Here is a 17,931-nt window from a genome sequence, read left to right on the forward strand (position 1 = left end):
AACCCATTCCCTGCCCCAGTGACGGATGCCTCACAGAGATTAGAAGGGGAAAATGAACTCAGCACTTGCAAAGAGCAGTAAGGAAATAAACGTTCTTCATTTAGTGTATCCAAGCAGTGAAGCACATCAAGGAGGTGGAAGGACTTGGAACAGGGTCTCCGCGTGAAGCCTCAGCTGGGTGTCTGGCCGTTGCTTGTCAGAGCAAAGAGATGAGCTGGAAAAACTGCTCATTCTTCACCCTGCACCAGTCCAGACTGAAAACCTAGGTCGGTATTAGCCAGGAAGCAGCACTCGCCTGCGTGAGCCTGCAATCGCGGGCATGGGTTGCTCTCTGGTGGTGAGACTGGCTGTGGAGCAGAGCTTCATGCTGCTCCTCATGCTGGGCAGCAGCTTTCAGGAGAAGCCTCCTCCATGCCCCCCGCTCCCCTTGGCCACTCTGCAGAGGAGTTTTTGCTTCTGCTCCAGCCATGGAGCTCAGGGCACTTGAAGACATCTTGCTGTCTGCTGGGCAGCCAGCTTCTCCTTGGGCTGCCAACACAAAGGCAGTGCAGTTGCCTCTCCCCACCAAAAGTCCCCCTGCGCCCTGTCAGCACCCCTGCCCAGGGGGCTGGATGTGTGCCAGTGTGCCCAGCCCCACCATCTGCTCCCAGTGCTCCTGCGTCCCGCCGGGCTCTGCCACCTGGGGAAGAGAGGCTGGGGAGGGTGCTGGGCTGCAAACCTGGGCCGGGTTGGGACTGACGGCTCTTTGCCTGTGCAGGACCCACAGCGTGCTCATGCTTCAGATGCTGAGTGTGCACATGGGCTGTGGGGCAGAAGAGGCCACTCCGGCTGCTCTGGTGCCAGAGCTGAGGCTGAACAGCAGGGCTGGGGTGAGGGTGGGCACTGCCTGCTGCCCGAGCAGCCACCCACCTGCATATGGGGCTCATCCCCAGGCGGTTTGACCATCCGTTTCCTTTCTCCTCCCTTCCCTAATTCTGCCTCTCACTGCCAAAGGCTTTGGTGGTGCTTTGTACCAAAGAGGCCCCAGGCTCTGCAGAGGTATGGGCCACAGACCCCCACAGAGCAGACAGGACAGAAACCAGGGATGAATAAATAAAGGAGTTGCTGTTCAAGTTAAAACACATTTGGGTCAGGCTGAGCTGCCCCATGGGATCTGAGGTGTGTGGGGCAGCTTGGGGGGCACAGGCAGGCACATGGCAGCGCTCTCCTGTCCCCATCCTGGGCAGGGCAGCCACATTCCTGAAATGCCATCTGTCACTCAGACCCACTGCACCACACACTCCAGCACCGTGGCCGGAGCCTCATCCTGCCCGGATGCCCAGCCTCAATGTGCCGCCTGGGCTGTGATGCACAGCCCTGCTCCTGAAAAATGTGGGCAGGGTCCCAAGTGCTTGGTCCCTTGCCTGTTGGGGACAAGAAGACCAAATGCTGACAGCTCCTTAGGACCTCTCCTGGGCTGGTTGTTCTGGAAAGCATGTGGACCTGTGCCAGCGGCATGGCCTGACGCTGCTTGACGGCTCACACTGGAGTTCCTGGGATGATGGGTCAGTCAGACGACGTGGCCACCTTCACTCAGCCACCTGGGCCGGTATGTGGCACAGCCCAGTGTGTCCTTGGGTCCCTGCAGGGCACCAGGGATGTCACCCAGCTTGGTGCGAATGAGGGCTTGCAGTTCCTCGTCTCCCAGCTCGGTTGCTGCAGCGAGGGCCAGGAGGAAGTACGCTGCTGCATCCTGTTCATCCTAACCATAAAGGACAGGACAGGCATTAGGAAGTGGTTTAATTTAAGGTCACAGGGTATAAGGGAGTTGGAGCAGAGCCCAGTGGTTCCAGGCAGAACCCAGGGACACCTGACCTCATTGAAATGGGCTCTGTCTAGTCACAGCTAAGTGCCAGCACTTCTTTCCAAATTGCCTTTCCCCCTTCGAAACGTGGTTGTGCCAGCATTGTGTGCATTTATTCTAAAGCTGCAGATAGGATGGAGAGTGACAGGATGCAGCTGTCTACATGTGTGGCTGCTCTGCCAGCAGATGTGATACTCCACCTCCAGCTCTCAGACCAAGACCAGGGTGCCCAACACAGCATCATGGAAAGGTTTCCTACCTTCAGTTTGTGCAGGGTCAGGTTGCCAAGGTGGCAATACACCTTGCAGTAGTACAGGGCCTCTCCAGAGTACTGCAGCAAGGGGGGACGTAAGGCAAGTGTCTTCAGGTAGCAATCTTCTGCCATCTCATACATATGCAGATAATAGTAGACTGTAGCCAGGCGGTGGAATGCAACCAGCTCTTGCAGTTGATCTCCTGGAAAAGAGTTACTGACAAAGTCAGCCTGCAGTGTGCTCGCAGCACACCCCACCCTGGCACGCTGAGCCACTTGGGGATGCATTTGCTCAGCAGCCTGGGGGCACGGATATCTTCATAAGGAGACACTGTGTTTGAAGAGGCTTCAGAGAAAACAGTGACATGGGCAGGGTTGCTGATCCTAAGGCTGGACAGATTGCCCAGAGAGTATATAATTCAATCAGGGGACTTCCTCGGTGCTAGAAAGGGCTATTACAAGACTGGTTCCATCTCAGGCATTTATGCTGGCATTTTGCTCATTCAAACTATTTCTCTAATGAGAAGGGATGAGTTTATCAGAAGAGCCAGGGCAGAGAGGAACTGTTCAGTTCTGTGCCTTCATCAGACTTCCCATGCTCCGGTGTAGCAACAACCCTCTGCTCAGCCAGTCCCACCGCCACCACGGCAGAGCACTGCCATGTGGCTGTCATGCAGCTTAAAAAGAGAAGTGGCATTACAAAGTTGTTACCACTTAGGATAAGAATAGGTCCAGCACTCTTATGAAAGCAGAAGATGGTCCTTTCACATGCACACTGTTCTCATGCAGAAAGGCAACCCCGTCTGCAGGAGCCATTGACTCCCTGTACCCCGTGGGTCTGCATCACTCACCAACCCTGATGCTCAGCCTGGCTGCCAGTGTGGCAAACTCCAGCGCCTTCTCGTAGCCCTGCAACCCAATCTGCAGCTCTGCCAGCTTATTGAAAAGCCGTAGCTCAGTTTTAACCGCCTTTAGTTTCCTGGCCAAGGGCACAGCACCTCCCTGAGGAGAGAGAACAGTGAGTCCAGGCTGTTCCTGGAGGTATCAGTACCGCACTGCTCACAGAAGGGTGACAGAGCAGCAGGAGATGGACCAAGCACTCGGCGTGGCAGGCAGACGATGGGGTGGTTGAGTGCTCAGGTTCTAGCCCCTTCTTTCCCTTGAAAACAAGTTTCATATCCCAGAGCGTAGTTCTCAAAACCAGAGCCTCACATCTCTGCCCTTCCTTTGGTGCCTGAAATTCTGACTCTGAGCATGTCCCCAGGAGCGATCACCTCACATCTAACACTGCCAGGATTGGTAATGTAAGGACCCTGTTCCCACCTCCCAAATGATCTCTGGGGTGAGCTGCAGCCATTGTAAAATGTGTCTGTGCTCCAGGCTTCCCCCCCTGCAGCACTCTGGCACACTCAGAACAACCCCATCCCTCTCCAGCCTCCACCCCTCCAGCCTGGCAATGCAGTTCTGCAGCCAGCCCTGGGGTAAAGCTCTCCACGGCCATCACCTTGCAGGGACACAAGAACAGAAATGCTCAGAGGAACCAGTACCCTATATAACTCCACCGCTCGATTTCTGTTTCGGCTGCCATTAAAAAAGGTATCACCTGCTTTTTCATAAAGATCCATGGCCAAGGGGAATTTCTCCGATTTCAGAGCAGTCTGAATGGCTGCCTAGAAGGAAAAGGGACTGGAGTGAGACTTGGAAAGGTACATTTGCACACAGACATTGGTGTGATGAAATAAAACCAAGTCATCATCAACGTGAGCCCCAGTGCCCCAAACAGCATGGAGACAGGTTGGCCAGCAGTTGTGTGGGACCATTGTGCTGGATTTGCAAGTGACGTGTATAAGAGCCAGACAACCCATCCCTGTGCAGGGTCAGTGTGACAAACCGATCAGCTGGGACATCCAACAGCATCAGGATTTAGAAATGGGACAGTGCAGCCAGCAGCTGTCCTGGCCCTGGTCTGTCATTGGTGCGGTGGAGCCAACGTGAAGATTGACAAGGGGAATGGACAGCTTCTACAGAGAAAGGGCAGAGCCAGCAGAAGGGAGGGCAGGTATGCTAACTTCTGGGAAGAACAGTTATTTGTGCCAATTATGCACTCATCTCTCATGCCACCTTCCAGCCAGAACGTGTTGTTCCTTACACATAACAATTTATAATTCCCAGTGATCCTGCCTGGAAAGGGGTCCCTCAGGGACTCAGACATGCCCTGCTGAGATCTGGTGTTGACTGGCCCTTCTTAATGGGAAGTCATCCCTTCTTTAGCCCCACCTCCCTGCTGAAACCATGAGCCAGGGAGTTAATGGCGGCTCTTTGTTATGGCCCTCAGATCTCCCTTGCAAACACTAGGAAGCAGGCTGATGCCAAAGCCACCTATTCATTTCACGCAGGTCACTGAGCAGCCACCCAGTACCAGTAAGTTTCTGCCTTTACCACCCTGATTTAGGGACAGGCTGGTGTGGCTGATGGGAAAGGCTTGTCTCCCTGTTCCCACCACCGTGTGCCCCAGTCACCCAGCCCCACCATTTCAGAAGTGCTTCTGGGGCAACAGAGTGAGGACCCAAAACATCCTCTACATGTGTCCAGGCTGGTGCTTTGCTGGATGCCCCACTGAGTGCAACCCTAGGAGACCCAACCAGCCTTCTACTCTGCTTGCTCTAGGCACATAAAAGAATTTCCCATCTTTTAATAGAAGCTGGTCCCTGAATGAGGGAGCCCCAAGACTTTATGAGTTGCTCTTCCTCTTTGCAGCTCAGCTGATAAAATAATGCTAGAGATGGAAAGAAGCCAGGAGTCTTCTACTCCAAGAAGTCTCTAAGCACTTCCTTGGTATCTTACCCCTCATCTATGTGTATTTCAATGGGAAATGCTCACCTGGCACCTCCAGCTTCTTTTGACACCCCTACATCACTTTCTTACTCAATAATTCATTTACTTTCACCCAAGAATCCCCTAAACTCAGTGTATGGAAAGGAAGACAGGAAATTTAGTGCCAGATAGTGCATGAGTGTAAGGCAACAGCTCCTCCTTCCAGCAGCAGGTTTACAGTGCTCCTAAGAACCTTCCCTTCCAGATCTTCCAGCCCCAAAAGGCTCCTACCAAGCCACACAGCTGTGACAGGAATGCAACTAACCCTGGTGAGAACGGGACTCCTTCAGCCACCTCCTCCATACCTGAAAGTACATTTCCACCAGCTCATCTTCTTGCATAAGATAGTAGAGCCTTCCTGCCTGCAGCCAAGTCTCTGCTGCTTTCACAGTCTCCTCAAGGTCAATGAAGATCCTTAGACTCTGTTTGGTGCAGTCCAGGGACTGTCTCAAAGCCCTGTAATGGTAACAGGTAAAAAACCATTACAGAGAAATCACAGGACATGCCCAGCAAGCAGCTGCAGAGCTACCACAACACCTCTCCATTGGCAATCTTGTCTTCTCCTACAGTTGCCAAAGGTTAGAGACAAATGGGCAGCCACAGCTCTGAGTAATGTGTCCTGGTAAAATCATGGAAGTCTCTAGTTTAGTGCATGTGTTTATCATCTGGCAACCTTAGACCAGCTTGGGACCCCAGTGCTCAGCACAGCCCCAAGGCAGCCCCCTCCCAAAGGGGCAGCTCCCCACCCCTTCTTGGTTCAGCTGACAAAGAGGGTTTTGTCCAGGTCATCCACAAACTCTATTTGCCCCACTACACTAAACCCCAAAGTCACTCCCAGCAACACGTGGGAGCAAAGGCACCTTCCTGTTCCAGACAGCATCCTGCACCCAACACCACATCTCTGCCTATTGTTTGTCCCTCGATGCAGCCAAAGAGGCAGATCTGTGGCCACATGTGCAAGACCTTATAGCCCCTTTTCAAGCCCCTGGTCTATAGAGGACAAAGGGAGAAGCAGCAGGACCAGCGGTGGGTTGCACACACTGCCTGCAAAAAGCAACTGTGGCCAAGGGAGCGTTGGGCAGCGCCCAGGGCATGTTTGTTTGCTTGGTGTCTCGCCTGCTAGCAACTGGGCTCCAGCTGTCCTTCCAGTCCAGGGAATGGGGTGCTTTGTGCTCTTAAATAGCACCGTTCACATGACAGGCGTCTGCTTCCTAAATTCCTTCCCTCTGAACTCACTGTGACCTAGCATAGGAAGGTTAACATCCAAGTTAGAGACAGCCCCTGCCCATTTGTCCTTCTGGGACATGGGGGCTAGCCCTCCACTATTTGACACATTTGCCTTCAAAGACTGAAGAAAGTCTGTGATTGTCCAGGTCTCCTTCTCTCCCCTCCCACCTAATCTAATCAGTCACCTGCATGTGTCAAGCAGGAGACTGAAAGGTGAGCAGATATGGGGTCTTAAGCACCTCCCTGGGGAAAATATTCCAGCAGAGATAGGAAGGGCAGACTCAGCAGCTGGAGGCTGAAGCCAGACTTATTCAAATAACAGATAAGGAACCTATTTTTACTGCTGAATGGTGATTAAGCACTGGAATAAGCCTCTAAAGGAAGTGATGAATTCCCTGTCACCGTGTCCCTTCTGATCAAGGCTGGATGTCTCTCTGGAAAACTGTTTGGCCAGACCCCAGTTCTGTCCCAGCTAAGAGCTCAGCATTCACCCAGCTGTCGCAGTGCTCTGGTTGACATTGAACTGTCCCCCTCTTCACTGCACAGTGACGGCTCACAAACTTCAGCAGCGCCTTCACCAGCCGGAGCTACCACACACCCTCCCCATCTCCCTCCTGAGACACCCCAGGAAAGCCACTGCTCTTGCCTTGGGTGAGCAGAGACCCCACTCTAACAGCATCTAACAGCCACAGACCGGACTTACTCGGATGTGCCCAAGGCCTGGTAGAGCTGGCTGAGTGTCTGCCAGACATGGCCTTCCATCTCTCTGTCCTGGAGCTGTTGTGCCAATGATACCCAATGCTCGTGGTAGGTAATGCAAGCCTGGAGATTGGGGGACACTTTGCTGTAGAAATGGCAGAGAGACTCAGTGATGTGAAGTTGACCTGCATGGTACAGGGGAGGGAAAAGGACAGGTCAGAGGGCTGCGTTCGGGACCTGCCAGGGTGCTGCACAGAGGTGAGCGCTGCCCTGGTTCCCGCCAGCAAAGTTGTACTCACTCCTCACGTTACGCCACTTCAGGGCAAAAACCAATGCCAGTTCATAACAGAGTCTGCTATCTTCCATCCTCTGCCGGTTCACCATGGCCTGCGCTAGCCACAGCAGCACCTGCACCAGCTCCATCTCCAGGTCTTCGCTGCCCTGGAGCTCAGCGTAGAGCTGAGCCGACTGGAGCAGGTAGAGCTCAGACAGCTGGCTCGCCCCACACGAGAGGCTCAGCTGCCCCAGGTTAGCCAAGGCAATTGCCTGGTTCCTCTTGTTCCCAGTCTCCTTGGCTTTGTTCAGGGCCTGGAGGAAGTTCTCTGCAGCCTTTTGCACCCGCCTTTCTCCTTTGAGGGCAATGGCCAGGAGATTGTGCACAGCTCCCCCCTGAGTCACGCTGTCTGTCCTATGAAGAGAGTGCAAGAGCTGCCACATGATGTCTGCAGCTGGGCCTGGCTGGCTGTTCAGGAGATACATCCACCCCAAAGAGAGGGAAGACTCAAAAGCCTCCTCCTCGCCCATCAGTCTGCTGAGGGTTACAGCTGTGGCTGCATAACAAACTGCCCCGTCCAACAGTCCATGCTGCAGGTACATCCTGGACAAGATGGTACACAGTGTCCTCTGGGTGGGCACAGCTCTGCTCTGGCAGGAGAAGTGCAATGCCTGTTTGAGATAGAAACAAGACAGTGCTGGGATGCTGCTCCTCTCCAGTGGGCTTCCCAGGAGTTTAGAAGTATTTTGAAGGATGAAGCCAGCTCTCCAAATGGGTGTTGGTGCTCCCTTGACACCACTGGGAACAAACAACCTGGCAGAGGCCAGTGCAATATTTGGTAAGTACTTCTTGTCATACAGGTAGCTCAAGATGGGGGTGGCATCCAGTGGCACAGAACTAGTGTCCAAGTTGAGTGAAGTGGTGGTGAGACATTGAAGATGCTCAGTAAAGGGCAGCACTTCATCGTTTTTGCCCAGTTGGAGGAAGAGCTTGACAATAAGGAAGCAGACACGTGCCTCCAAGGGAGTGTTGCCCACAGCAATGGCTTCCCTCAGGACATACATCATGACTTCCAGCTCATTCTCAGAGCTGAAAGAGTGCCCAGGCAAGCAGACAAGCAAGGCCACTGTTTTTCCCAGCAGGGAGGAGAATTTGTGTTTCATATTCTGTTTCAAGTAGATGGAGGCAAGGTTCACATGCAATGCAGCCAGCAGGGGCAGGTCCCCAAAACCCCTGTCCAGGATGCTCATGGCTTCCTCGAAGTAGACTCGAGCCTGGGACAACTTGACCTTTTTGATGCAGAGCTTACCCAAGACAAAACAGAGCCTGACATGAGCCCAAACTGAATGAGTCCTCTTGGCCCAGTTCCTGGATGTCTCAAGGTACAAGACCAGTTCATCCTCATCAGAAAAACCATAAAAGGTAGAACTAAGAAAGGAAAAACTGAGATCATAGAGGCTTTGAAAACCAGGCACATTACAGTCTTGGTTAAGGAAGGTCAATATGGGGTCAAAGACATCAACATCTTCCATGTGTCCAGCATTCAGGTCAACAAAGAACTTGGGATCATCAAAATCATCCAGCTTCTCCAGGAGAACATCTTCCAATGTAGCAGGGGCTGATTCACTCCCTGGGCTAGACAGCTCGGAGGTGCTAGTAGTAGCCAAGCCATTTATTTCCTCCCAGGACTGGAGGAGCTGGATATCTTTACAGCCACGGAGAACAGCCTCTGGAAGGGACAGATAAACCATAGTGAGATATTTCTCTATGTCAAAATTCACCCTCGGAAGCTGTCATAAAAGCATCCCATTTTGTCCCCTCCACATACTCACCTGATGACACTTTTGGGAACATGGCTGTGGGTTCAAAACCATCTACACAAAGAGACAAACAGAAAACAAAAAGCCCAAAGTCTAGGTCAGTGTTAGTGTGCAGACACAGTGCTGAAGCCTTACTGAGATCTCCTGCTGCTCTGCTAAACCCAAGACCCGTATGTGGGAAAGCAGGTTCACTTCTGACCACAGACATCACATGCAGCTGCAGTTTCAACCCCTCTGTCTGCTGGGGCTTGGCTCCATGCAATGCCATGGAGAACAGGTTTTAGCTGGTGGTGAGGTGAGCACCGGTAACATTATAGTCACCTGGGAACAAGCAGGTCTTATTTTTCACAGGTAGGGTTTTATCAGCTCTGTCTCTCTTAAGAGCCTTTTTGTGTCTATTTGGAGGTTTCAGGTATGTGTATATCTCTGACAGGCCCTACCCTGGGCTCATTGCACCTGAGAGGGCTGATCTGGGAGGTGCCCTGAACATCAGGACACCTCAGGCTCAGCCTGCATGGCCACACTGTGCTTCTAGGTAGTGAGAAGGCAAGAAACAAACAGAGAAATGAGCTGTGATCCAAGAGCCACACAGCAAGCATAGAGAAACTGAGAAGAGCACCCAGGAACCTTGATCTCCTGGCTACTGCTGTGGGCATGGAGACAATGTCACCTGCCACTTTAGCTGTGCATCTCCCTCCATCTACACCCAAAGGTCAGACCTGCTGTGGGCAGGGACCTACAGCCAGGATCAGTTGAGGGTAAACCACAGCTGAGGAGCTGCCCTGGAAGCAGAGAACTGCAAACTGCAATGTAGCAAGGCCCAGCTCTTAAGGTATCTGCAACCTCCCATGACCAAGCTGAGCAGAGGGCTTGGAGGTTGTCTCAACCACATCAGTTGTCTCCCCTGCAAACCCCTGAGCAAGGAGCTCTCTAGACACTGCGCTGCGTTGCTCTCCATGGGGAGCCATGGGGCTGGGCAGGTAAGGAGGGGGAAAACTCACCCAGCCGGTACACAGAGGTGATGTCAGTGCGTGCCAGGTCACCGAGGAGGGTGGTGAAGTGCTGCTCGCCACCATTGCAGGGGATGTGCAGGAGGGAGGATTTTTCTTCTTCACTTAGAAACACCAAGTCCGCTCCCCTGGGTTGAAGCAGATATCAGGGGAAAACAGTCAGTGTCTCCCCATCCCCTGACACTACAGCTGTCCTGTGGAATGGGGATGGGCTTTCCCACCCCTCCCGTTCCTTCAACTAGAAAAGCTCTGCTGCAGATGAATACAAGAGTCTGGACACCTTCCCCATCAGGGCTCTCAGATCCATGCTTGGATGGAGGAACCGATGGGTGCCAGAGGGAGGGATCTATTGGTCTTTTTTGTCTCCAGAAGCCCTTTCTGAGGCCAGGGCCTCATTTAATCTCCTCATGGTTCTCTGTAGTATCAGAGACAAGTGCCTAAGACTTACCTTGAGTAAGCCTGATCCAGGAAAGCTCAATAGACTTAGCAACTGGTTAAAAACCTCATCCTCCCACACACACTCTTGCAGGAGAAGCATTTTTGGATGGGTATTGAACATGAGCTATGTCTTTAAGCCACCAGCAAAGACAACTGCCTGGGTCATCAGAGTGTCACCCTCCCTCCCTGGGCAACTCTTGTTTGTGTCCTTGGGAGGGTGTTTAATTCTGCTCAGTGAGGAACTGTGCCACTGCTCATTCTGCCACCACATCCCACAGAGAGCAAAGGGGCAGAGGAAGCGAAGCAGGACTTGGTTTCAACAGTGATTGCTCTCCCCACCCTGGCCAGACTCACAGCCCCTCAGGCAAAGCTACAAAGTCAAGAAGATTTCAAGGTGGAACTGTGAAGCCAGCTCGTCTGGTACACAGATGTCCTGGGCTGCCTTAACACAGAGCCAGGTCTAGCCCAGGGCCACAACTGTTCCTCTCCAAGAAACACCTGAGGCAAGTGAAAAACAATTGCTTTGTCTGGGCAGAGAATCCTGCACCCTGTGGGCAGCAGAGCTAGGCCAAGGCTTCTGGACAGACCTGTCCTGGTTTTGCTAGGATAGAGTTAATTTTCTTTTTAGTAATTAGAAGAGCTGTATTTTACTTTCAGTGTTTCAGTTCAGACATATCATGAGAAGAACGTTGATAAAGTACCAATGTTTTTAGTTGCAGCTGTAGCTCAAGGCCACGGTGTTTGTCTGCTTCACAGCTGCATTAGGACTGGGAGGGGGAAGCGCAGTGAGGAGCAAAACCCAAAACTGGCATCTGGTTGTGCCAATGGAATATTCCATATCATATCACATCATGTCAGTATATTAACCAGGGCTGACCGGAAGACGGTACACATTCTCTCGGGGATCGCTCGGGATCGCTCTTTCGGTTCGGGACCGTCTCGGCTGCGGGATCGTTAGCTGGCACAGGCTGGGAATTGGTCAGCGGGCGGTGAGCACTGTGTATCACTCATTTGTACAGTCTGTTATCACTGTTGTTATCATTATCATTTTCTTTTAATTAGTAAATAGTTTTTATCTCAACCTGTGAGTCCTTGCCCTTCTTTCCAAATTCTCTCCCCTACTCCCTGGGTGAGGGGGTGGGGAGGGTGATAGAGCAGGCTGTGTTTGGCTGCAAGCTGCAAGCAAAAGGGTGAATCCACCCAAGCCACCACACAGACCTCAAACAGATCCTCTATGAAGGCCTTGTAAAGCAAACTACCCACCCTGGACTCTCACATAGCCTTGAGTTGGGAGTTGGAGTCTTCCCTTCCTTTTCTTCTGAGTTTAAATTAATCTATACTGTAGCAGTAAACTTACAGAGGTTCACAAGCCTCAGGATTTATGTATCCAGTTGGGACAAAGCCAATGGTCCCACTGCTGAGGCATTTGCCCACAAACCACGGGAGTCCTGGAATGAGGAAGCCGATGACTTCTATGCTGTCTCCTTTGGAGAAACTCAGTTCATCCCATGCTGCTCCTCTGTGGTCCTCTGTGGCTGTGCACCTGCCTTTGACTGGGAAACCAAGGCAAACAAGGGCATTTCAGTGTGAGGCCACCGTTAAAACCTCCTTGCTGGAAAAGATGGGCAAGGAGAGATCATGATTTCAGCTTGAGAAGGCTGCCTCTCTGTCCCCTAAGGTTTACTGTGCTCTCAGACTCAGATCTCCACATTTTCTTCCTGAGGATTATGACAAAATATACAAGAGGCATGGATAAACCCTACACAGTCAAAGACTGAAACCTCTGAGAGCTGCAGCATGGAAGGTGGCTAAAAACATGAAGTTGCTGGAGCTTCACAGAAGCTGCACTGTCTCAACTCTTTGCCAGGAGTGAAACCTTTAACAGTGCAAATGCCTATCACACTACATGCCAAATGCACATCTGCAGTGACTTCCCATGTCCAGCACGCTCTGAACAATGCCCATGTCCAGCCAGGAATGGCCTGGGGTAATTGGTGAATGATGGGCACAGGTTTAATGTGAAAACTGGTAGGATTGTTTAAAACTTAAGTCCTGAAATAATTAAAGGAGAGATGAAGTTGTAGTAGAATACAAAAAAACAGTGACAGAAGGATGCCATTAGCATCTGTGCTCTGTACTCTGTGCTCTTCAGATCTCCCTACCAAGCACAGGCAATTTGAAAGCTTTGTTCTCCCTCCAGGACTGTCCAAGGATGCAGTCAGTATTCCCTTAGAGCACTTTGCGATGGCGTGTCATTGTCAGAATGAGAGATGGACCCTTTGCATTTGTGGCCTAACACAAGTTTGCAAGAGCTATGCCCTGCCCCGGGAAGCACAGCCACGTTACACAAGTATCACTCACCAATTGGCTGAGAGGTCATGCCTCTGATCTCCTGGGAGATGCCAAAACTCATAGCATAATTCTTCAGGAACCACCTACAAGGCAAAGGAAAACCATACTGGTCTTCTCTGAGCAGCCCTGTCCTCAGGCCACCACCAGGGATGGCCTCACACAAGCAGGACAGATCTTCTGTCCCCTGGGAGTGCTGGAGCTGCTATGGAGCATGGCCAGCACAGCCAGTCCAGTAATCCCTTACAATGGTGTTACTGGGCATGGAAGGCAGTTGGTACCTCACAGCTGCAGCCTCACACCATGTGATAATGGTTTTGCACAACAAGATGATTTTTGCCAACCTATAAGGAGGATTTCACTGGGTGAGTACAAGAGGAGCTGCGGGTGTCTTTGAGGCTCAGCCAGGTGTCCAACATGAGGCCCCACTTTGACTGGCATTACCTAAGCTTTGGGCTATGTTTTTCCTCCCAGTTATTCACCTGTAAATCACAAATAATCTCATGTATTACCTAAATCAATATCATACAAGAATGACATCTGAAGTGTGTCCTTGCTCTGTCCCATTAACAGATGGTTCCAGCGGTTGTCTTTATGCATAATGTACATCCTCAAAAAAATATGGAGCTCTTGTCTATTGCCAGAAGCAAGAGCAGTTTCTCACCCCAGGCTTGGTGTTAGCTCAGGCATCAGGACCAGGAAAGAATCTTGGCTTTAGCACAACTAACTGGCCAATCTACTTACTGGTAAAACGGGTGAGGTATTGGCTCTAGAGCTGTCACAGGCACCATGCCTCGTTGACCAGTCAGTAAGGATATCCCTTCCCACTTGGACTCCTCTCCAATGTTCTTCACATGGATCAGCTCATTCTCGCAGAGCTGCAGGCCTTCCTCTCCCTCCTGCTCTGGCTGCCAGCCACCAGGCACTGCTCTGGAAAAAAAGTTACCTGCAGATAGGAAGAGTCATGCCCAGGTCAATGGCATCAGTGCAAGACATAGCCCAGCACAGAGCTACAACACAGCTGTGCTGAGATGCTTTTGATGAAGTTCCTACACATGCAGGAAGTTCTCACCTTCCTGGAGTAGCAGACCCATATATATGGTGGCCAAGCGATCTTCATCCACTGTAACTCTGATCTCTGTGTCTTCCATCAGAGCACAGTTTAGCCAGTACTCCCGGTCAAAGAGAAGCTGCTCCAAGCAGCTGCCCACATACCCTAAGAAAACAAGAGGGAAAGCAGTGTTAGCACCCTGCTTCATGGTGCAGGATGAAGTGCTCTTTGGATGTCTCCCAGTCTGCCATCTGCAACCATGCTGTGAGGCAACAGCCTCTAATTCTGTCTCCATCCCCAAAATGCAACAGAGGCATTACCCAAAAGGCATCCTCCTGAGTTTCTTTCACTGATCCAGACAGTGGTTTCATAAATCTGTAGATGGACAGCAAGGTCTTCTAATTCATATTCTTTATCTGTCCGGCCTGTTACATAACTGGTTTTTGGTGTCAAAGAATAACTTCCCCAAAAACAGTCCTCACACTGTCTGTTTAGATCTCCCACACTTTGAAAACTTTACCTAAAGTAAGATATGTGGAAAATTTCCAGACTTCTTCTAGGGTTTTGAAGGTGAGGAGGAACCGATCCTCCTGTGCTTGCATACAGACCAGCCTGGCTGACAGCTCCTATAGACAGAAGACAAAGCAAGATTAAGAGATGGTCCTGGGACTCTGACAGGGGGTCTCCTTTGTCAGTGTGGGAATAATATTAGAGCCTGGAATGAGACTAGGCACTCATTTATTAGCATAGCTGAGACCAAAGCTGTGTAAGTTGGTTGCCTGGGGTTAAGCAGAGGGTGCTCCAGCCGGCTGAGTCCTTCAGCCAGGAGCAATGGAGTACCTGCCGTGACAACTCTCCACGGCACAGCAGTGGGAGAGCAAAGAAGCTCCACCTCCTCCTCCAAATCCTTTTCCCTGTGATGCACACCAGAACCACTGTGCTTCTGAAACCCAGACACCCAAAGTGTACCATGCACGGGTTAATGTTCAGTCTGGACAGGCACAGCTTCCAAACTGCAGCTCTGAGGCTGAAAGCAGTAACTGTGCCTGGAGGGGGAAGCTCTCCTTTCACTACTGCTGACACTAGCATGTCTGCAATGTTTCAGGTCTTCTGGGAAGCTCTGAGGGGCCAGGGCCTTAAAAACCAGCAGGGAAGGACAGTTCAGCCCAGGAAACATCTCTCCACCTGTAGTGATTTTTCTGTATGAAGCCAAATACAGAACCCCTGTGCATGTCCAAAGATGTCACCTCCACTGGGGACCTGAGTCTAGCACACAGCTTTGGTGATCCCAACGCTGTGAAATGCCAGCTATTTAGTTTCAACCCAGGGATACCTGCATGATCCCTCAAGCAGCTCAGAGACTCCAATATGAGGCTCCTGACATGAGGCTCAGCTTTGCATCTGCCTTTCACCTGTTGCCAGTTCATTTCCCCCATCATTCCAGTCCCCCAGAGAGTCCCTGTGTGCAGGAACACACCCTGCAGCAGCCTTGGAGGAACTTCTCTTCCTTGGCTGGGTTTGGTGTCCCATCACACCAAGAGCCTCCTAATACACACTCTGCCCAGCCAGGCTGAGGGTCTTACCTTGAACAGGGCACAGGCGTCTCTGTCATCACTCTCCAGGGCCCACAGCTTCTTTCTGGCTGCTTGTTGGAGCTGGGAATTGAGGCACCGAGAGGAGCGGCTCTCAACAGAGAAGAAGAGCGAAATCTCTTTAAAAGGAAATGTGCAGGGTTAAGGGAGAGAAGGAGCTCCATGCCACACAGAGCTGCCTCTGCCACACGGCCTCCCTGCAGCCAGCCCCACCAGCGCCTCCAGCCCTCACCTGGTTGCAATGCTCAAACAACACAAACCCAGCCCGATCATCCCCCTCCAGCAACAAAGATGAGAAACTCAAGAGATGACCACGGTCAGCTAGCTTCAGTGGCAGGCCTTGCTACATTCAACTGCTGGAAATCTAGGTGATGCCAAAGGCAGCATCTTACCTGGTGGAAAGCCCTCCCCAACAGCCAGCAGCACCGAGGAGGTGTCCGGTGAGCCTTCTGCTGCCTCAGTAGCAGGGTGACTTGGCTCCGATGCCCCAGCCTTACCTAGCAAGGAGCGGGGACATAGAAGAGCTGCTGTCAAATTTTGTGGCAGAGGTCTATGAGATTCTGCTTAACCATGGCACCTGAAAGCAAAGCCCATGGGTTGCACTGCAGAGCTGGCTGGGGATTGTGTGAACCTGGTATCACCCTACAATCATGCTCAAGGTTGGAGCATGGTCACAGAAGTGACCATGATACCCTTGATGACTGGCTTCTTTCCGGTGCTGGAGTGGCTTTCAAGTGACTTTTCCTCCTTGCTCTTGGGACAGACCCTCACTGAACAGATCTGGTAGAAGGAAGGCCCTGTGACACAGATTTTTTTGGAGGAGACCTCAGAGTGAGAGCAGTTTTCCAGCACAGGAGAGCCAAGGGCTCGCAAAACTCTCTGCTCATCAGTTTGACAGTCAAAATGAGATTTTCTCGCCTGCCTGCTCTGGTCGGTATCTGAAATCCAAGCTGCATTCTCCCTGCTTCACACATTGTCAACTATTGCCATAAAGGATTCAGGAACTGAAACTGTAGCTGGTAATTATGTCATGAGGGCTGAGGCACATAAAAATCCAGCTTGCTCTTCCACAGCTCTATTGGCTGTGGAGGGATAACAAGATTAAAAACCAATGTTTGTCAGTAATCAGATTGGATTTGTAAGACAAACATGTACCTGGAGATTTGGAGTTGGAACATGCAGCAGCTTCTGTAAGTCACTTCTGTGACCATAACTATACTCTGCAGTTCTTTTTATTGAGCCAGTTTTGCTAGTCAGTCAAATAAACTGTTATTTGCATGCAGAATTATAATCCTTATTTATAGTTATCAGTAGAAAAGAATGGCCCAAGGCTGGACATGTAATGAATGAGCTTTTCTTTCAAAAAAAGCTGTACATATCTCAACAGTGGATTTGAACACACTTAACAAAGGACTTCACCCAGCAGCTCTGTCCCCTTCCACACATGGGGAAAACAGAGACAAGGAAGCAAAACGAGCCAGAGGCAGAGCTAAACCCGAGCTGGCTCCTGCCTGGGCTGAGCTTGCTTCACTTGCTTCACTCCTCCCTCCCTTCCTCTCCTCCCCACATCCCAGCAGACCCCAGCGGGCTCTGATGGGCTCAGCAGGGCTTGGTGGGCAGGAGCTGTGTTCCCCCCCTCCCCATGGATGGGTACCTGATGCCATGGTCTTCTCCTGCCACCATTTTCCCTGGTGTTGGGCTGTGGTGTGTTGCAGGCGGTCCCAGCGGGGCAGGAGCAGAGGCGATCGGGGACAACAGGAGTCACACTCTTCACCTGGGGAAGACGCGTGGTGGGGAGAGACGTTCAGATCCCCAGCAAGATGCTCCCTGCTCAAGAGGTCTCCATATGATGTGCTGAAGAAGGTGGCAGGTTGGACACTGCTCATGCCATCTCCACCAGCGGTGTGGCAAAGCATGCTGGTGGGTCTCTGCAGAGCCAGGCAGGGGCCAGGGCTCGCTTGGGTGGGAGGAGAAATGGGTTTGCTCCCAGCAGCACTCACCAATTCAGTGTTTATTTTTGTTTGGGCCAGGCTCAGAAAGGGAACTGGGATATTTTTCAAGAAACCAATTGAAACTGCTGGTGGGGAGTCGTTTCCAGTCACGTCAGTGACTCATTTACCTCCTCGGTGCTGAAATATTTTGTAACAGTGGGCAGGAAACAGCCCCAGCCTGGAGCCAAATGCAGGTCCCGGTGCTTGAGGCTGCCAGGGCTGAGGCGCTCGTGGCACCCGCTGGCACCAACATTGGGGTCTGAGGTGCCCCCAGCCACTGGCCCTTAGCCACCAGTCCTGAGCCACCTCCCTCCTCCAGCCCGTTAGCACAGCCCTGTTAGCTCATTTGGGCACATCACTATGGAAATGGCACCTTGGAGGCTGGCAGCACCCCATGGGCTCTGCAAGCCTTGTGAGGGTTGGGGGGCCATGGCAGCAGGATAGGAGTGGCAAAGGGGCTCCTGAAAAGCCAACAGCACCAGAATAAACCAATCCCCTGAGTCATCGTCT

General features: G+C 51.7%; 1 protein-coding gene across 1 annotated transcript; it reads right to left on the reverse strand.

The window, feature by feature from the left end:
• Nucleotides 1-1,549: 1,549 nt before the first annotated feature.
• On the reverse strand, nt 1,550-17,346 carry SH3TC2 (SH3 domain and tetratricopeptide repeats 2). Its single transcript, XM_010168976.2, has 17 exons — nt 17,085-17,346; nt 15,823-15,927; nt 15,422-15,549; nt 14,359-14,464; nt 13,860-14,003; nt 13,532-13,733; nt 12,800-12,873; nt 11,796-11,991; nt 9,992-10,128; nt 9,003-9,044; nt 7,196-8,899; nt 6,901-7,081; nt 5,276-5,426; nt 3,644-3,766; nt 2,948-3,098; nt 2,103-2,299; nt 1,550-1,741 (listed from the first exon to the last, which is right to left on the reverse strand). The coding sequence occupies exons 1-17, from the start codon at nt 17,344-17,346 to the stop codon at nt 1,550-1,552; spliced, it is 4,095 nt and encodes a 1,364-aa protein (XP_010167278.2).
• Nucleotides 17,347-17,931: the final 585 nt, after the last annotated feature.

Source organism: Antrostomus carolinensis, unplaced genomic scaffold (assembly GCF_000700745.2).
Source record: "Antrostomus carolinensis isolate BGI_N321 unplaced genomic scaffold, ASM70074v2 scaffold17695, whole genome shotgun sequence".
NCBI lineage: Eukaryota > Metazoa > Chordata > Aves > Caprimulgiformes > Caprimulgidae > Antrostomus > Antrostomus carolinensis.